At 37.5% G+C, this 21,841-nt stretch overlaps 1 protein-coding gene across 2 annotated transcripts in view; it reads left to right on the forward strand.

Moving 5' to 3' along the window:
• The window catches only part of Prkd1 (protein kinase D1), a 306,494-nt gene that overhangs the window by 281,496 nt on the left and 3,157 nt on the right, over nucleotides 1-21,841 (forward strand). For both annotated transcript variants that reach the window (XM_013510389.1, XM_013510390.1), the window contains 3 exons: nucleotides 3,301-3,462; nucleotides 4,008-4,106; nucleotides 4,980-5,247. In XM_013510389.1, the coding sequence (XP_013365843.1) occupies nucleotides 3,301-3,462; nucleotides 4,008-4,106; nucleotides 4,980-5,247 (529 nt within the window). The remainder of the gene's footprint in view (nucleotides 1-3,300; nucleotides 3,463-4,007; nucleotides 4,107-4,979; nucleotides 5,248-21,841) is intronic.

Genomic DNA, 21,841 nt, shown 5'->3' on the forward strand with positions numbered 1-21,841 from the left:
AAAGAAAAATTAGTCTGTGATCAAGTCACATGGATTCCCTTGTCAAAGCTGATCTTAAAATTCTTAAAGTATTAAAAATGATAACATAAATTACATATGAAAGTAGAAAATAATAATAGCTTAATTTTTTTGTTTTAAGAATATTCAGTCTTCACATATTTTCTGTATGACTAAATACTCATCATTTTAGTATACAGAGATTGGATAAATAGTGCTTGATTCTTTATATCCTGTTTCATTTTCTTTTATTACTGTCAGATATAAAAATTAGGCCACTTGGTTCAATGAAAAAAAAAAAAAGCTCATGTAGAAGCATCTGAGATGCTTGTCTCAATCATATATAATAAATTTAAAATATCAATTTATCATATATAAACTCTAGAAGGCAAAATTACTTTGCTTTTGTAAAGGTTTTTCAAGTTGTCATTTAGGGTATCCAGAAAATCTATAAAGCATAGACTTTTATGTACTAACAAAGGCCAACTGGGGTAGTTGTGTGAATTCACCTTTTCTCCTATTTTAACCAGTTGTGTATATATGACCTTCAGTCAGATGCTTTTCAGTGAACATATTGTTTCTTTTTAAATCTGTGTACTAAGTCCTTTACCAGGAAATGACAAAGTTGTTCTTATCCTTACCATAAAGAAGCCATCAGGGTCATTTGTGGAGTCTTTTGAGCTCAGAATGCATACGTCACAAAATAGAAGATAGTTAGCACCCTCATTAATCTGCCCCACAATTTTGGCCTAAAGTATTCTGGGAATACTCCAGTTAGGTAAAATATATTAAAGGTTTTTCCCTCTTTGTAGGGGCTGCTCAAGCTGTATTGTGGAATAGGGAAAAGGAAAAAGAATACATTGAGCTGAGCACTTTAATACCTCTGAGAACTCACGTACATGGGGGAGCAGAGGCACAGGAGCAGGGATGCATGTATTATAGTCAGATAATTTGGCAAGCAGGGCTTCTAGGCCTGTCCTTTCTCCCCGCTTCTGAGTCTGAGATGAGGTATGCAGAAGCAGCAAGCCAGCCAGTTACAGAGGACCCCCTTTCTCTCCTGACCCACCTGGGCCCCCAGATCACTGTCTCTTAACCTGTACAGTATCTTCTCCTCCACTCTGTGCTTCCCTCAGCCTACAAGGAGAACCTTTAGTCTCTCTGGCTATTTCTTTTGTTCCACTTCGTTCTCATTCACTATTCCTCCTCCTCACCTTGACACAGACTTGGTCATTTAGGAAAGCTAGGCTCCCTGGAATCCTGACCAAGTGCTTAAAAGTAAATAAAATGGAAAAACAAATCAGTTGAGAAGATGCGTAAAGAGGGAGGAACACTTAGCACATCTCCTACGGGACTTTTCCCAGAAGAATCAGCACTTCTCTTTTGATCATTAAAGCTTCTTCTATGATCACTCATTTAAAAGGCCAGCTGAAACCTTTGGATACATAGAGGCTAGGGATCTGTCTGGTCAGGTGGTTCCTCTACCAGGGTAGGGGTATAAGAATAAGGGACTGAGATAGCATGGGGCAGGTTCAGGTTTGAATGATGCTATCACCTATAGTGTGTATATCAAATATATGTGTTATAGTAGTCTCCTGCTTCAGGATCTGGTTCTCCCATATCATTACAAGCCAAGCTGGTGTTGTATGTAGGCAGTCAAATACATAAAGTAAGAATAGTGGTAGTGTGAGCTTTGTTATCCTTAGCCACTCTCCATGTACTTCAGTTCTGACCAGGAGAGAACAACTCCAGAGGCCTGGTCTACCTGAACTACTCAGATCTGACTAGTTACTAGTGCAATGATTTCAAGAACAATGACTGTAGCCCTTAACAAATGAAAGGCTATTAGGTGGATGTGTAAATATCTATTCAGACAATGTTAATCAGCATGCCATTCCTTGACTACATTTTGCTCCACATGATCAAGCACCAAGATCAGAATAAAAAAAGACTCATGAGATGTCTATGGCAGAGATCAAAATAACAAAATAGTGAAAGGACCCCTCAAGAGATGTTATCACCCTGAAAGCTACTGACTGTCACAGCCTGGCTCTGTATCCAGTGGATTCCTGGCCTTCCTGGTAAATGGGCTACAAGGAGGAAAACCTCAGATTCACTCCCATCACCTCCTACTGGACGCCAGCATCCATCTGTGAAGACACTGAATAGTGAACCATTTCAGGTTTTAAGTACTGTCCTTTGTGAAATTTACATTTTTTTATACAATTTTATTATTCAATGTGATTTTTTCCAAAAAAAATTTTTTTTAACTGTTCAGCTATTAGCATATTTTGTGGAGTGGGAGGGTAGATAATTTTTTTCTTTTAAAGAGAATAATAAAAAAGAACAATAGCAAAATACCAACAACATAGACAAAAACAAAACAAAGCAAAACAATAAAAATGATGCAGAGTTTCAGAACATTATGTGGTTTTTTTTGTTTCTCGTTGAAATATAATTTCTGTAACATCAAGAGTTTTGCTGTTGTACAAAGAAAAACTAACACATGCATATATCCATATATAAATGCATTTATACCAGCAGGTCAAATAATCAAAGGCTTTTGTTCTTAGCCCAGAACAACACTTAGATTTAAGTATCATTATAAGAAATAATATAACTCTAAGAGTAATTTTGCTTGATCTCAGTGACAGTGAACGTGTGAAAGAAAATGCTGGCTACTATTACTAGCCCTTACTTTGTTGTGGAAATACTTAATGCTTAAAAACTTTGCACGTAGCATGGTGTCCTGGACAGGGCAAGGGCTCAACAATTTTCTTGCAGGATTCATAATGATCTTGGCCCTGTATCAGAGCTTCTGTGACAAACTACTGAAACCTCCAAGAGCAGGCAGCTTCAGAAAGATTTGGAGTAAGGTGCTTCTGCAGTGCAGTAGGATGTATGACATGTACGATTTTCATCTTTTCTACATTAATTTGTTATCGATCGTGTAGAGATGGCCGAGTATGCTTTTCAGAGTGGTGTGCTTAATATTGGAGAGGATCCTAAGAAATTGCAGATTTCTCAATATGGTATTCTAATTAAAAACTCATTAGCAATTCACAGTGCTGGAACTTGGATTTTTAGCATAGAAATAATTTCACTCTGCATAGAAAGGAAAGATTTATTTTCTGGAGCTAGAATTTCAAAAATATAAGGCAGCACATGTGGAATTCAGAGGTGTTAAAAATCTTAAGTGTGGGTTTCTCCGTCGCTTTAAGCTTAAGCAGTTTTGTATAATCAGTGAGCATGCCAAACAGTATCAAAAAACTCATTTTCTTCAAGTGCTTTATTTATCTTTAATAGAACCTTCATCACCCTGGTGTTGTAAATTTGGAGTGTATGTTTGAGACGCCTGAAAGAGTGTTTGTTGTTATGGAGAAACTCCATGGAGACATGCTGGAGATGATCTTGTCAAGTGAAAAGGGCAGGTTGCCAGAGCACATAACGAAGTTTTTAATTACTCAGGTAAGAAATCAGTTAGAGACAGAAAAAAATAATATTTAATATCAAATGTTATCACTGTTTAACTACAGCTTTCTAGCCTTGTTGTTTAGTCTCCACCTACTATCTACACTGTGCTAGGAAAGGTTGCAGGGTCTTATTGTATTTTCTGAGCTTTATCTGTGTGATTCGGAGTGCGGCGCACCAAATTAGTGACATGTAAGCAAGCTCATGCGTTAAAACTCTTCCTGAAATTTTAAAGAGTGTATTGATTTAGTCCTGGCTCAATTAAAATCTTTAAGAATGCGTATCCCTGTTTCATATTGAAATCCTTTGTCTACGCCTGTGGAGATGGCAGTATGAGCACCATACTATGCTACTTCTTCCACTGGGGTTGCCTTAGCAACGTGCTCTGTTAATCTAACCCATTTCCAGGTCTTCAATGTAAAGGGCCTTGACCGGACATTGTGAGTTTTTTTCTTGGCCTTGTAACCTTATGCCCTGATAGAAAACATCTTGAAATTAATAGACTGACATGAAATTATTTTGGTGATTTTCTTCTTTTATAGATACTTGTGGCTTTGCGGCATCTTCATTTTAAAAATATCGTTCACTGTGACCTCAAGCCGGAAAACGTATTGTTAGCATCAGCTGACCCTTTCCCTCAGGCAAGTTGAAAAGCCTCTCAGCAAAAATCTAGTTGATAGCATCACTGCCTTCTATACAGCATCCTGTTATCTTCTTTTTCCCGCAGAACTTTAGTGTCATGTTCTTCATGGGTGTTTTCATCCATTTGTTACCTTGTTGTATTTTTAGGCTGTGGCTGTATCACTGGCTTCTTGATCTAGCCTGCTTTAATAACATACACCCGTGCCTTCTCAGTATCCTCATTGGCTTCTCCAGAACTGGCAGGCCTAGCCCAGTGTTGAAAGTTCTGGCATTGAGAGTGAGGGCAATTTAGAGGCCCAGAGATGCTTCCAGGTCTCCCTCCCCTTCCTCAACTAAGGGGGTGGGAAACAACCATCTCCCTCCTCAGGGAATGATGGATCTGAAGTGACCTAAGGTAGCTATCCTGCCTTGCAGCCCTGACCCCTTCAGGTGTCAGCTATCTGCCCACACAGAGCTAATTTTGAGCATTATTATGGATAGCATGATTCATCTCTCTCTGCTTCATCTTCATCTTTTTATTGTAAGCCCTTAAATCCATCACTGTCCCGATTAGCATATTTTCCTGACTTGTGAGCAATGTTACTGTCTTCTAAATATGCTTAGTTTCACGTTTGTCTCTCAAGTTTTGGGGAGAGAAAGGAGAAGTGTTTAACTACACCTGTTTTGAACAAAAACTTACTTTTGTATAGATATATACCCACTGTATCCATGAACATAAAAAAGTAGAACATAGCTATTTCTTCCACTATGAGAAACGCATATCATTCTGTTAAAGTACTGTTGTGGTTATCACTAGCAGACCTGAACTAACACAGACACAAACACATAATTATAATGAACTCATTCTTTCTGCAAACTCATATTGTCAACAGGTGAAACTTTGTGATTTTGGCTTTGCCCGGATCATTGGAGAGAAGTCTTTCCGGCGGTCCGTGGTGGGTACCCCAGCCTACCTGGCACCTGAGGTCCTAAGGAACAAGGGCTATAATCGCTCTCTGGACATGTGGTCAGTGGGGGTGATCATCTATGTAAGCCTAAGCGGCACATTTCCATTCAATGAAGATGAAGACATACATGACCAAATCCAGAACGCAGCTTTCATGTATCCACCGAATCCCTGGAAGGAAATCTCTCACGAAGGTAGTATCTTCCATTCAAAACTGATAAGTATTAAATTTTTAAGTGGTACAGTATTGTGAATCACTAAACTCATAAATGCTCTTTGTGCCTTGGAATGGAAACAATAATTGATAAAGTAGGCTGAGAAGTAAAGTAACTGGACACCAAAAATGTCTTATAAAGGAATTATGTGTCTGTATATTTACAGGATAAAGAAATGAGGAAATCTATATTAAGAGGTAATTGAAATAACCAGAGGAAATATATTCATATTTTGATATATTTTCTTAGAATTTATAATATTTATAGATTGATAAAATGATAATGAATCTTTAGTGAGGATATACTTACCGTGTTCCTAGTTTTTATGAAGCGATCTTAAAGCATTACAAACACGGGAACTTTATATTTTAATTTTCATGGCATATATATTAGTACAGCAAAGATTTGTCTTATTTCCTTTGTGTTACATTACAGCATGTGTATTTTATTTGGCCTCCTTGCAATTTTGGGGTTGCTTCAGTTCTTTCATATTAAAACATCCATATGTGTAATTTCTGTATGTTCATGATTACTTCTTTAGAGTAGATCACTTTGTCGATGTTGCATTAGCTAGAATTATATCCTTAATAAATATTTCTTTCCTCGGGGCTGGGGATTTAGCTCAGTGGCAAAGCGCCTGCCTGGCAAGTGCAAGGTCGTGAGTTCAGTTCCTGCTACTGGAGAAAAGCCAAAAACAAAAACATTTCTTTCCTCTTAAGGAAAAGGGATAGTTTGAAAAAAGACTGGTAGGGGCTAATTGGACAAAGAAGAAAAGAATTATGCAGTAAACATGCTTTGAAGTTCATTTAATACTCATAAAGTTAACATAAGATGATTTTTACCACTTTTACACCAATATTTCAAGGAAGAAAACTAAGGCAAAAGAATTGACAGTACAAGTTGGAAGAACAAAGCTGGTCAGGAGCAGAGGCAGAGCTCACCGGAGATAGTGGGGCCGTGTGTCCTTACACCTCTAGTGCTGTATCCGTGCCAGTTTCTAGGCAATGTCTAGTCCTAAATTGATTCTATTTGTTTAGATGTTCACCACTTAAAAATATATATATACATGTTCATAGGCAAACCTCTCTTCGATACCTGTTATTGCATGCATTGATATGAAAATGGGAAAATCATGTGGATAAACAGATAAGGCAGATTAAATTCCTAGATACAGTAAGTATTAAATAGCAAGATCTGTCTATTATCAGAGCTTAAGTTACCATTAGCAACAACCTTTAACATCCTCTAATTAGTTGTAAATCATACCTGGGTGGATATATAATAAAGGAATCTGTGGCCCACAAAAGAGCTATCATAAAGCCAAAGGAACAATTAAATATTTGGGATAATTCAACAAAGATGAAGGTGAAGTGCAATTATTTTTCTTTTCCAGAAGGCAGAAAAGAAAGCATTATTGAATAACTTTGCCACCAGTACTCTTGTTAGGAAACGTTACCTTGAAGCAGAGTTACCTTTATGCTTGATACCTCTAATCCAGAAATCCAGTAAAATAACTTGATACTGTTATCAAAGAATAAATCTAGAGTATTTCTAGAGCCAAACAGATAATTTCCTGTTATTATCACTGGTAATAGAGACCAGAGACATAGCCATCAAAGGTTCAAGAAGCAGTTGTTGAGAAATCACAATTTACTTACATCATAGGTAATGTGAAAGTAGAGAACAGAGATAAAATACATTTCAGGAATTTGGATGCTAATTAAGGAGATGAGTTATATACATCTGGAAAAATGCTAACTGATTTCCTTGAATTGTCAACTAGGTAAAAAAATCAGGGTATCCAAATTTGGAGGAGGGAGATTCACTATAGATTTGGATAGTCAGAATTGCCTTTTCAGGGGAGATGGAACCGAGCACTACCCCCTGAAGAATGAAAAGGCAGAAATGTAGCATTCTAGAGGGGAATGATACAGGATAATTCCAAAGGCAGTGATATTTGACTAGAAAATACATTTTACTTGATTATGGAAATGTCTGAGGGACAAAAATTTCCTCCCACTCGGACAAAGTGATGTGGAGACCAGTTCAGGTGGAAGGTAGGACCCTCAGTCTTCTAGAGGACTCTATCGGCTTGGGAGTTAGCTGTCATCTCTTCTCAGTGCCTTCTCATAGCTCATCCTTGCCTTTGAACACAGATTGTTCATAGCTGATAGACGCTCTGGTTGGCAGATAAGTGATCTAATCTGCTGCTGTATGAACAGTACTCATAATTGAACATAGAGAACACTAGTTAAATTATATCAGAATGTTAACTGAAGTGTTAGGAAAGTAGCCATTCTCAAGGACAAAGAATTCTGAGATTATGTATGCTATAATGGGAGAGTGATATATAATTTTAAACATGTGGAAGCTGACAAATATACAAGCAAAATTATTATCTGACAGTAATGGATACAGCTATATTAGAGCAGTTCTCATCCTAACAATACTTCAAACTACAAAATACTGAGAATCAATACTGAGGGGAAAAAAAAAATCTAGGCACTACCATGATTCTGAAGTCAAAGGTAAAGGTCATTCTTTGGTACAGCAGTTTGAGATACAGTCCCACCTGCCATTCTAGTTAGTCTTTCCTCGCCTACAAAACGGGACAATGATTCTTACAGAAGGAGGTCGTAATGAAGACTGAATGAAACAAAAGTTGTGAGTAGACTCTACAGAGGCAAATGTAAGGTCATGAAGGATTTCATTTATGAGGCAGACAACACTAAGCAGTTGCCCTGGCTAGTAACTATAAGTATAGAAACTTTGTGTCAACAGATGTACTTTCTTCCCTAATATTCTTCAGAGGTATTGCTAGTTGAACTTTTTTCTTGGCATGAAAAAAGCAAAAAGAAATTCTCTAAAGTCTTTGTAGCATGCATATGTGCATCAGAATGAGGGATTTCTTTATCATGTATTTTCCTCTGTTAGACCTGGACTTGATTGAACACCTTAGCAGTCCTGGAGCTGCTTGGTCCTCACAAAAACCCTAGGATATAATCTGCTTTAGTCTCTGCCTTATGGAGAAACCAGGAAGGTTTAGTGATTTACACTGAGTTACACTGTGACCTTGAAACTAAGGGCACAACTTGAAGTCATTTATTAATCTTCTTTCTTTGCACCATACATTGTTGTACACAAAAAGGTGCTTGTTTCTTATGGCTTCATATTTAGGAGCCTGTAGGTTTTCATAATCATTATTTCTTGATATGATAATATAATAAGCTAAGTACTGGCATCATGGAGAGATGTTTACAAATAATTTATCAGTGAGTTCATCAGGAATTTTGTGTTTAAATAACAGAAATGTATCTTCAGGCAAATAAGATAATATATGGACTCACACAACTGAGAAATCTGAAAGGTTAACCTCAGATTCAGCTGTATACTGTATTCTGTAGCATTTGCTCCATAGCTGAGCACTGCTCTAAACACTTTACATATATGGATTCATTTAACCAACCCCACCCTTTGTAGATACCATTGTTGTTTCCATTTTAGAGATGAGGTAATCCAGTCACTGAGGGTGAAGTGGCTTGCCTGGGTGAGCCAGGCTGCAGATCCTGTCAGCTGGCCGGAAAGTAGATTATCCACAACACTCATAGCTCCTTGATTGTCCTAAGAGATTTAGCCATCTTGCCACATTAATGTTTAAAGTGCTGTCATTAGCTCAGAGCTAGAGAAGCAATACAGTTTTTCTTAATCGCTACAGAAAATGGGGAAACGGGATCATCTGGAGTAAAGAATTGAATCGAGAGTCCAACCTTTTCATGTTTTGGTGACCTTACCCAAGTTATTCACTTAGGTCTCAGTTTCCTACCCTGAAACGTGCTGATATTAATTACATTTATATATATTTAATTACAGTTGATAGAATAACAAAGTTCTATATGTAATTATATGTCAGTACATCAGTGTGTGTGTGTATAAAAATGCATATCTAACAATAAAATACTCCAGTATGAGTCGTATGGTTGCAAACAGCTGCTTCCAAGGAGATTAGGTCATTATGGGGAGTTTGAGATCATATCAATTCATTCTAAGGCAGTGCTGAGTGTCCTTCAGTGTTTCACTTCATCACTGCTACTATCTGTGTGGCCATTTATCATCATCCAGTTTATCCATCGCTGCTGGTCAGTAGTGAGACATAGCCTCACAGTTATCTCTGTCATCGTCTCCTTCTGGGGGAGGGTTAGCACTGAGCACATTCTTAGTTCCCTGAAAGAACTTGCACACTTTAAAACAGTCATGTGACTTGGCAATATTATCTTATGTAAAAGGCAACCCATTGTCACAGTTTTCTAGGTGACCAGTTGAAAGCAGCGAAAACTGCACCTTATCTGATTTACCTGACTGGCATTTACCAATATGCTGTTCTTCATTCTTCACCGCATTACTTAGCATTCTAAAAGACTAAGACAGGCCAGGGTATCCTTCATTTGGTCACATCTAGCACATCCTAATGATAAATCCCAGATATTTCCAAATCCCTCAGGAAACTGCAAGGAAGTGGGTGCCAAGGATATAGAGTTTAGATATGGGGTATGGGAAAACTAGGTAATAATGAAAAAAGGAGTATTTGTAAGGCACAGGCTTTCTAATAATTTTGCCAGAGAAGCTATTATAGGTTATGGTTCATTTTAATTCTGTAATAGTCTAACTCGAGACCTATAGCAAACTTTTTTTTTTAACTTTGGCTTGCCAACATTTGATAAGAGAGCTGGTTTAACAGGAAGGTTTCCTGGCTCCACATCTGTAAATAGCCCTTCTGTGCTGGGAATTGAAGTAGTTCATGAATCACCCTTTAATACTGCGCTATATATACACATCAGATCTCCTGAAAGCCCTTACAGTTAGCTATGGAAAAAATCTTTGTGTTAAAATCCTGATATCCAAATACAGAAAAATTATAGAATTCCTCTCTCATTCTTAACATATTTTTGCATCCACATCATCTTTTTTTTATCATGGAAATATTCTTTATTCAAAATGTCAGATATACTTCAGTACAGATTGCCATGAAATAGAAAGAAAAGAAAAGAAGCACAGGCATATTTTGTCAAGAAGAAGAAGAAAAATAGATAAAATCCAGAACAATACCAAAAGTTATGTAATAAAGAACAACTAACACATCTTCATAATTTTGAGCAAATAGAGAAATTTAATGCTTAAATTCTTCTATGAATGGCATGAGTATAGAGATTTAGGATTCTAGGCAATATTCTTTATGGGTTATGATTTAAGGTTCATCAATAAGTAATAATTACCTGTAGTTTATTTCACATGTTGTTTATTACTTTCAATTTTCAGGGAACCTTTAAACCAAGCATGTCTGACTTAATTATAATTATCAAAAAGAATTTAAGTAATGAAACTGCTGAAAACCTGGGAAAAATGGAGCCATAAGAATAGGTAAAAAAAGTTGTAAAAGCTCTAGCTTCCAGAGTTTATATGAGACTTTTTCCTAAGTGAAAGCATCTGATAAATAAACATTTACATGAATCATTGATGATATGATTTGATCAAAAGTTAAGAATTTGGAATAAATGTTAATATATCACCACTATTTACTACATTTCTGACCTGTTGCATGTCAACCCCTGTTCTAAGTTACACAGACAATGATAATTATTTAAATTTCTTTGGAAGAAGAGGACAAAAAGGTAGAGAAAACAAAAATGAAATGCTTCAACATTTTTAATAGTGGGGAATCAACTTTTTAAAAATGTGCTTTTTCTCAAAGTATCTGTGATAAAGGACCACATTTACTTTAATTTCTAAACATATAGACCAGTTCGTAGTTCATTGTGAAGTACAATAAAAATGCGACAGCAATGGAATGCAGTTTTGAAAGTTTACAAAGACTCAGTCTTGCTGTCTGTATCTATCTCATTATACACCAGTAATAAACACTCCATAGACAAGCACTGATCCACTGACCCCACTTGCGGTAACATTTCTTCAGAGTTAATGAATTAAGCAAGGAAAGAATGAAGTTATTCTTAAGAAGTCCCATGGTAATCAGAAGAGCATTGTAATAGTTAAAATAGACACTCTCTAGATAATGGGTCTCAAAACAATATGACAAGTTTTTATATTTTATTTTGAACACTTCTTATGCTAGATCTTTTCCCAGGTATACATGATAAATATTGTAAAGAATAAAATTAAAATGAAAGGAAACAAAAATATGTGGAATGAAGGAAAGATCCAAGAGTAAATGGAGTACTATCTTTTGTATAGTTATAATTTTTCCAAGCAGATCTAAAGGTTGTCCAAATTTTTAAATTAGCTATATATAATACCCATATATAAATACCATCCCCTGATCAGCTATAGGATTCCATTTCCCTTCCTATAACACCAGTCACTATAGTGTGACAGAACAGATGAAGCAGATGTTACCTCAAGTCTCTAAATCTATCATATCCACACAAAGGAGAAATTTCAAGTGTGAAAGTCAAATGAACTTTCCTTTCCTGCATTCTTTCATTTGCTCAGAATCATAACACACATCTTAAGTGATTCCTGCCTATATATGACCTGATTCTGCAGCTTTTGTTTTCCCCAGAGGTCATTTTTAGAGGGAGAGAAGTGACACAGGTAACCAAATGACATGGCTTGCATAGTTGGTGAAGTGAGATATGATTTGCTTCAAAACAAGTTGTTTCATTAAGGAAGTAATGCCAAACCTGCAGGGATGGAAGAGAAAGCTTTCAGGAGAGTGACGATGTGTTCCCACCCTCAAAGTGATGAGTTCCCTTAAGGATGTACAGCAAAGGAGATTAGGAATGGACCATGAAGATCACCTGTGTAATTACTACTTTTTTTCTTCTGAGTTTTCATATTTCTTTATATGCTGTTATGGAGACAAGCACGCAATAATCAACACAAAGGCAGTCTTGGAAATTGCCTTACACGGAGCCCCTGACCCCTGCAGACAGATCATTTTCTGTGTTCACAGGTGAAGTCTGAAGAAGCACCTATTTCCAAGTCACCTGCTGTGTTGTTACTTCTCAGCTTAGAGTCCAATGGCTAGTTGATACGATCAAGATTAAGATCAGACAGGAAGCTTTCACATACCGTATGTGAAAGGGGAAAAAAGAAATGCCCTTGCATTAACTCCAAAGCTTGTCTTTAGTGAAATATTAATGATCAGACTGTAATGGTGTGTCAGTGACGTCAGTTTCCTCCATTTGTGGGCCCTGATGATTTCAACGGTAGTACGTCTGCCTCTTCTTTTCTCTGAGAAGAGCAGCTATAATATATTCTTTCAGTTGATTTCAGTCCTCAGCTGTACAGTACAGAAGACATGGTATCTAGAATGGTTATAATGTACTGCTAAATTTATCAAAACGTGTAAATCTTATTATAAGAGCAGTTTTTACTTTCCGACTTGATAAATTCAAATAAAATTGGTCACAAGTGTATATTTTCCCCAGAAATTGAAGATTGAAAAGTATAGCCAGCACAAACACAAAGAAAACCTACATAAAAGCCTAGCACCGTTACCACATGGTATGTTTTCAAAACCCAACAGTGTTCCAGAATGCTAAACACTTAAGTTGGAAGTAGCACTTTGCCATGAAAAGGCACCAGCTGTAGGTCTCTCTTTCACTATATATTGTTCAAAACAAAAAATAACCCCACTGAAAATATGCCTCACATAGATAAGACCTAAAAATCCAATGGTACAAGGAACAAAAGAGAGACAATTGTCATTTTAATAATTAAACTGTGTTTGTAACAGTTTATGAAGCTTGCGGATCCAGCAAGCCTGCTGAATTTTAATGAATAGATTGATTTGTCAACATATTAACACCACTGTCAGACATAACAGCACACAAGGGAAGCATGAGCACTAGCCAGTAAGTTGCTTAAAAATGTTGACTGGGCGCCAGGAAATTTAATCGCAAGTGATAAAGTAAAGTGAATTATATAGGTCAGAAACTCCGTAGGGATTTGACATATTACACTCTCTCAACTTAAATTTCTGGAATTAATTGTGTTTAAGTTTTTTTATTTTATTCAATAACAAATGACTTTACAATTTGGAACCAAAGATATGTAATGATTCGAAAAATATCTACCAGAAAATTAAATTTTGTATGTGTATCTAGGTACATACAGATATTTCATAATCTAATGAGGCAGTATCTGAAATCATGTCCCACTAGGAAAGAAATCATTTAGTGTGATGATAAATAAAATATAATTAGTGGGATTTCTCTCTAGTACATGATAATTTATAGAAAGAAACTGCTCAGAAGCTTTAGCCAAAGCATCAGATTATAACTGCTCAAAAATCTTGATGTTAAAATTGCACTTCTGAATGGACATAATAGTTGACTTTAAATATAAGACCTGAGTGTGGGGAAATGTCTGACTAGAATATCAACAAAGGTTAAGTATTTGGCAAGCTTGCTTTCTTTCATAATAAAAAAATAAATAATATATCATAATTCAGGGTATTAAAAATCTTATGTACTCTTTACATTGCTCCATGGTTCCAATCCTCTGAGTAGTTATCTAGGATATTCCTAAATTGCTCCAGTGATGGAAAATACACAATTTCATAAGAATCCTCATTTTTCTTCATTTGATCCTAACATAACCAACACAATGAGCAAAAGTATCTCACGCCCAATCCTTCTAGTCACCAAACAAAGGCTCATCTCAGAGGTTTGAAAGCAGCCCTCATCTCTCCCAAAGACTTCTCTTCTAGACAGTTTTCCTTCAGCTCCTGTCTCCTGTGGCCCAAATACAATCATCTTTGTCTCTGTTCCTTTTACATCACGCCTTAAAAAGGATCAGTTTTTCATGAGTCCATTTAAAGGTAATGAGAGCCCAGCTTGGTGGCACCCACTTACAATCTCAGCTGTGCAGGCAGCTGAGGTAGGAGGACTTCAAATTTGAGGCCAGTATGGACAGCGTACGGTAGTCAGGCATCTCAGAATCAAATATATACTTTAAAAAGTGACAGCTCAGAGGTAGAACAAACCTACTATTTACAAAACCCTAGGTTCAATCTTTAGTACAAAAAAGAGGGAGGAGAAGAGGGAGAAGGAAAAGAAGAGGAAGAAGAAGAAGGGGAAGTAATGTGAAGCTGCCACTTCTCTCATTGGGAGGAACATTTCCCTTAACATGGCATAAAATAACATTTGATTTGAGGACAGTGAATAGACCTACACTGAGTTCACTATAGATTTAAAAACCTGAATTCTTTATTATATACATATGCTGTTGATAAGCCTAATTTGTAATTCTATACTTAATACTTGGGGTGGGGCATTGAGTGGGATCTAAATAGAGAATTTAGTTTAATTTGTCTTCATTAAATGTTGTGTTATCAGGATGACCAATTACACCAGCCTATAGTTATTTTGGAAATTACTTCTGTGATCCAACTTTTTTGTTTTTCCTCTCAGCATCTGTTGAGAAGTGACCCAGAAGCCTGCCTAGGTTTCCACGAGAGAATGCTGAAGGAGAGCTCCTTGAGAATAGATATCTTTCTAATTGGGAAACTTTATATTTACATCCACCTATTCAGGGGTCCTTTGAGCAGTACTGACCACTTTCAATGGCCTCATACCTCCATCCCCTTGTTGCTTCAAATCTGATCTGAAGACTACCACTATTGACCCTACCTGGGAGCCATTGTCAAATGCTAACCCAGACATTTGGTTTAAGTATCAATATTTAAAAGAAAAACTCTTCATAGGATTTTCATGTGCCATGAAAAAGACCCCAGAAAAAAACAAACAAACAAAAAAAACTCTACCATGAGCAGCATTGGAATAATGTAAATACATTTATATTCTACCTTAAATTTTCTATCAGACAGCAGTTTGCGGCTTCTATATGCTTGTATTGAAGCAAGTCATGATTTCCAAGATTGTGTTGCCAGCCTTCAGGAAGGAATGAAATTGAAGGGGGAGCAAAAGAGTAACCACTGCTAGGACAACTTTCTAGAGAGGAAAGAACTGAAAAAAGGAAAGACATCGACTTTAGTCTCGAAAGGTCTTGCACTTCATTGGATTCCAGTAATTGACTCAGGCCCGAGTGAGATGACGATTTCCAGTGGCCTTGTTTGCTGCCGGCAGCCTCTGGTTTCAGTCCCTGAGAGAAGCGTCCCAGTTAGTGTTGCTGAGCAACGGCACGCTGGGTTGAGGGCTGGAATGTGAAGGGTTGCAAAACGATTTTTAAAATAAACACACAGCTTACCATCAGCATGAAGCAAACCGAAGGAAGGGAAGCACTGAGCACTGCGCTGCACCAGACGTGAGGCCGAGAATCGAAAGGGAGGAAAGAAAATACTGACTTAACAGCAAGACGCCCGGAGGTTAATTGGTGATGGCTCCATCAGAAAGAATAATAGTTTTAGCTTCTTTTTAATTTGAAAATATGAACCTGAATAGTAATTTGGGGGTGGGAAGAAGATAAATGTAAAAAAAAAAAGTAAAGTTAAAATATAATGTATCTGGACAAAAAGAAGCAGTCCTGGAGAGTCACAAGTAATTTCTCTGTAAACTGAACAGTATAAAATAAGCATAGGCTGCACTGCAGTATTCTCAGCATTATTCTGATTTATGGGTAGAAGACACTACTGATCTTATGATCTTATATTTTGTAGAGTCATGATATCCTATCTTCCAGGAATATTTATAGCCAAAATATGCAAGCCATATGTATACAATATGGTGATTAAATCTTTGCTCTGAGAAAAGAATGTCATTTAAACTTCTAATTAACGTATTAAATCTATCAAAATTCTATTTCCCTAGCATTTTCGAATACATTAGAATTTAATGCCTCTTATTTTTAAAATGTATGAAATTTGTGAGCAGAAATGAACACCCAGTCTGTGTGACTTTGAAGGAGCTGAAATCTCATGGGAAGAGTCGGGAGAGACAGGCATTACACGGAAAAACTAAAAGGATGTGAAAAAGGGCGGGAAATGGCGTCTGACTGAGAAGCATGATCTGAAGGACTCATTAAGTATTCGATGTCCAGTTACATTGTTTCTGTAGGATTTTCTCCAAGGTTCGTATGCGCTTGGGTGTAGCCGCTCCAGAGCACATGCACTATACCTTGTATGCACACAGAACCAGTTGTGTCCATACATTTTGTATTTGCTTTGAAGGACAGCTACAGTCTAGTCTGTGTGGTTTTAAAGGTAATTCTGTATTCTGATACCAGAAGGAAGTGAGAGCTATCTAGTTACATTCTAACTGAACATTGCATCTGAAAATCATAGCCTTCAGCATCTGTACCTGTTATTGTTGTGTTGTTCAGGTACTTAGAAAATAGGCTGCACAGAACTCCATCCACCCTCACATTTGCCAAAGTCCCATTCTGCTCAAAGAGAAAGTTTGATAAAAGTTTTTTCTTTGCTTTCCTGCCATTGTAGTCTCTTAGCTGATGGTGTAAGGCGAAAAATTACCATACTGGAATTTAGGAGGAAAATGACTGTCAACCAAGAGTTTGTTGTACTACAAAAATGAAAAAAGAAACATGAAACGTAAAGAAATAAATTTTCTTTTTAATGTATAAGAAACAGCATGAATCCATGTCTGGAGACATTTGAGAAAGCAAAAAAATCTTTGCTCATGAGGAGAAAATTTAAAAATTAAAATTTGCATCACGTGCTTGCTTAAAATACTTCACTACAAAAATAAAATGAGCCAGACCTGGTGATCTATGTTTGTCATACTAGCTATGTGGGAGGCTGAGGCAGAGGATTGCAAGTTCAAACTCAGGCTTGGGAAAACTAGGAACAGCTAGACCCTAAGATGCTCTCTCAGAATTTAGTTTTTTTTAATAAATGTGCTGAGAATATAGCTCAGTGAGAGAGAGAGAGAGAGAGAGAGAGAGAGAGAGAGAGAGAGAGAGAGAGAGAGAGAGAGAGAGAGAGAAAGGAAAAAGAAGAAGGAAGGAAGAAGGAAGGATGGAAGGGAAGGAGGGAGGGAGGGAAAGAAAAAGAAAAAGAAAGAAAGGGAGGAAGGAGGGGGAAAAGGAAGGGGAGGGAAGAGAAGGAAAGGAAATAAAAAACAAAAGAGGAATTTAAAATACCTCCCACACTGTTGTGATAAGGCTGTTTTAGAAAGCTTGGATTTAAGGCAATTTATCAACAAGATACAAGGAAGAAGTTAAGCTTAAGGATGAATGAAAGAACACAATTTCCTGAATACTATTTGAAATATTGAACTCCAGAATATACGGGCAGATACAAATATAAATCAGTCATACCACTCTGAAAAATTAGGTGTCATACTTACTGGAAAAGAGGAGCCAACCAGTAGACTAGACAGTAGACACTTTGCTCCTGGGATAGGTCTTTAACTAAGAAAAAGGGAAGGAAAATGTGACACAGAAATGGTTTTCCAAGACAGCAGAACTCTCATTGCCCTGCACAGCTTTGGCACTAGCCCAGCTCAACTATTCAAAATGGCACCTGCTTATAGCCCAAGTGACAAGACCAGCACTGTGTTGCAGTATATCTCACCCCATAAAATCCAGGTATTTGGATATAGTCTTTGCTATTTTGTAGATGAAGACACAGGATATCAGAATTTCTGAGACAGTCTCTGCATCTCCTAGTGTCCCTTTGTATTTTGGTGGCTTCAGGTTCCTCCTGGGTTCGTGATCCTCCTGTCCTCCAGAACTGGAGTTTCTGCTTCTCTGCCTCTCCTCACTAGGCACTAGCATCCTATTCTGCTGCCCTGCCAGCATGTTACCTTTCCATCCGATGTTCCAGAAAGTCCTCTTCTTTCCTTCATGTTTCCTGCCCATAGCTACACCATGTTCCCATTCTCTCCTACTTTATGAGAATTCACAGAATCATTCTATTTCCTGTCTGTTTGTCCCATTTTCTCTTCTTCTGCTTCACAGTTCCAGACACATGTGCTACCACATTCCTTCTAGATCAGAATTCCGAATTTGGCCAGGCGTGGTTGTACACACCTGTGATCCCAGCACTTAGGAGACTGAGGCAGGAGGATTGCCATGAGTTTGAGGAAAGCCTGGGCTACACAATGAGTTCAAGTCCAGCCTGAAATGCATAGAAAGATTTGTTTCCTAAATGTCTGCACACCATCTATTCATTCATTCTAGGATTTGTCAGCAATAAATATTAAAATTCTTGCTGAATGATTTCAGCATGCATTCTTCCTCCCTTTGAGAAATTAAGTAAATTCCTAACTATGCTTCTATCTGTCCTATTTTATTCATGCTTTATTAAAAATTACAATGGCTCTGAGAGCATATGTGTTGGCTTCACCAATATCCAGTATTTATCCATCTTATGGTTGCCATTGAGGGTCATCATGTAACATTTCCATCCCAGTATCCCCCTGCTAGCTCACAGCAGAGACTGCTATATGTAACTGGTTAAGAGTAATGGACCAAGGCAAGAGGAAGGGGAAACCATTCAAAACTGGGGCAGCCACAGCAGTCTCAGAAGAGAGCTTTACAGTCCGGGGAAAGAAAGCCAAAAGTGGTTTCTCAACTCCAGTTTGACAATTAAAGTCCAAGTTCAGAATTCTTTTTTTCTTTTCTTTTTTGCTGTATAATTACCACAATTTCTTTTTGAGTAGGATTGCCAGATTGGTAAAATGGGTAATATCAAGGACCGAGGTGTCTTGGTTGTAGCAAAGAGTATGAAAAAGAGATCTCCCACACTAATTAGCCTTTAGAGGAGATGATAAAGCACGGAGGAGATGGAGATCGTCATAGAAGAAAACACTGCTTGTTTATAAGGCTTGCTCAAGGAGCGCGTAGTAGGCACAACAGTTGGGTGTATGATCTAAAATAAGAGTCAACAAGCCTGATGTTTAAGCTTTGTCCTGTAAAAGGGTCCCCAAAGTTTGATTAACACACAGCAGGTGAGTGTATGCCATGTGCACATGGCAGAAGCTAGGAGGATTAGCCTTTGTCCTAGTTACTTTCTCACCACTGACACACAATATCCAACAGCAACAACTGTGAAGAGGAAAGGTTTATTTTGGCTCATGGTTTGTAGGTTTCAGTTCATAGTCAGCTGGCTCCAAGGCACAATGGCATGGCAGAGGGAAACCAGCTTATGACATGGTGGCAGGAAGCAGAGAGCAATCAGGTGAGGAGGGATGGAGGTAGCTTTCTGGGCCATACCCCAGTGATCTGCTTCCTCAGACCAGGCTTCATCTCCCAACATCACAGGGAACTATAAACTCATCAGGGGCAACCCAGTCATGAGCACCACACCCCCAAGAACCTGTCGCCTCCTAACAGCTCCATCTATGAGAACATGAGATTTTGGGGGACATCTGAATAAAAATCCTAACAGCCTCTCTGATAGGAAGGGATCATATTACATTCAAAATCATCTTTGAGTGCTAAAATATAGACTATAACCACAATGAAACACACAGATCCCTGCAGAAAGGTGTCATGGAAATGTAAAAGAAGAATTTAATGTTCATGACTCAGGAAAAATAAAATTTGGTTGAGTTTTTACACTATTATCAACAAACAGCAGTGAACTAGTAGTATAATAAGGTTGCTTTCTTTCTTAGTACATAAAAGCACAGACTTTGAAGCTTGTCCCTCTATGTTTCAACCTTAGCTCCATTGCCTCAGAACTATCTGGCTTTGACCAGATGATATGGGCTTTTGACGCTTCAGTGGTTTAGTTTGGTTTGGTTGAGGGATTGTTTTGAGTTCTTTTGCAGGGGTGTGGAACTTAGGATTGAACTGAGAGCCTTTCATTTGTTACCCAATTGCTTCTAGGCCTTTTGGCTAAGATCAAGTCCACCTACTACACTAGTACTCCACTTCTGAGCTATATCTCCAGCCTTGTTTTTTTTTTTTATCTTTGCTATAAAATGGAGATTCAAATAATGACTATTTCATAGAGTTGTGATGAAGATTAAGACTATGAATGCAATTTTTTTTAAAGAATGAAAAAACCTAAACTATGTGAATAGTACCTGTATATGTAAATCAACTTGGCAGTTAGTAAGGAAAATTCTGGTCAATAATGATCATTGAATTGTTAAAAGGATATTGAAAAAACTAGTGACCATGAATATAGAGCTGTTTAGACTTGGAGGTCTAAAAGACAGCAGAACAATCTAGAAGACGAGATTGAAGAGAATTGCTTGTGTCAAAGACTTGCAGAACTGTCAGGTAGGACAGAGTCAAGTTCTCCACCTCAAGTAAAATATAAGACTAATGAGGAAAACATTCTTTTTTTTTTTTAATATAACAGTAATTAAAAGTTAGAGATTTTAAGTGGTTCATTCTGTCATTATAGAATCTGAAGGTAGCACGGCATGCGCGTGTATTTCCTGCTTTTGCAACCAGATTAGGGGCTTTTAGTGCCAGGGCTTTATCACTAGCTTTCATTCCCGAAGTAATCACCCAACAATAATTACTTTGGTAAGAGGTGGTGAATGACCAGACTTATACATCCATGTGAAGAACTTTTATAACATGGATATCATAGCAGTTTAGACATGGTCAGTAGAGACATCTCTTTATCCTCCAGCATAGTAAAAAAAGGAAGAAAGAAAACTTTAGAATTTCTTCGTTTAAAGATGGATTTACTGAGAGGCACTTTGGATGGAGCAGTTTATGCTGGATTGTCTGAGATATGTAATACAAAAAAAATGACCTGAGAGTTCCAGACACGTGACAAGTAGGATAGAACTCTCAGGTGCCAGGAACGAAACTGTTTTCTCAGTAATACCAAGGTCCCAACATTAATTATAGGATCCAATATTTAACAGTTAATTATTTTTGCTTTTTGATGCCAAAAGCCCAAAATATATTTACACATATGAATGTACACACACACATATAAACACACACATGTGAGTGCACCCAGCCCATCTAATTCCCTGATTATGTCCTAAGCTGTGTTCTTTTGGAGGTACATGCCAGTGTGTGGTTGTGCTTATTCAAGTCTCAAGGGCATTTGTGGCATAGTCAGACTTAAGAATATATGTTTCGTTCACAAGAACAGTTTTTTCATCTTTACGTATTCCATTGCCTTAGAACACTTCTAGCTTCTCCTCTAGCAGTATTTCCTGTCCATTACACAGTGCGGCTCACTGTTGGGGCTCATTGGGGAGCAAACCAGACCTTTTGTTGAGTTCTTGCACTCCTACAGAATTCAAAGCAGAATAAGTGAATTAATAACATGTGTTTAATCCCTGCAGTGAGCGGGGAAGTGTGTTGCTGCGGCATGCTTACCATAGCACATAAGCTCTCCTTCCGTCCTTTATCCGCCATTTTTGCAGGGTGACTTCACATTAGTGAGAATGGAAGGTGTATTTTATTCACCAGTGAGTAAATTATATGAATGGGTCTTTTAAAGCTCATGCCCAGTATTCCATTCACTTAGAGAACTCTACTTTCAAAAGCTCTCTGAGAACACATGCTTAGAATTTGAAATTGTACTAAGTACTATTTCCTCAAGTATCCTAGCTGAGGTGAGTGCACAAGCATAGATGCCATTTAAATGTGGGCTGTTGTGTTTAATTTTTCCAGTCAAAGAATTTTCTGGCATCTGATCCTATGGTTCCTTGAT

Source organism: Chinchilla lanigera, unplaced genomic scaffold (genome assembly GCF_000276665.1).
Source record: "Chinchilla lanigera isolate Chin_1 unplaced genomic scaffold, ChiLan1.0 scaffold00008, whole genome shotgun sequence".
NCBI classification, from domain to species: Eukaryota; Metazoa; Chordata; class Mammalia; order Rodentia; family Chinchillidae; genus Chinchilla; species Chinchilla lanigera.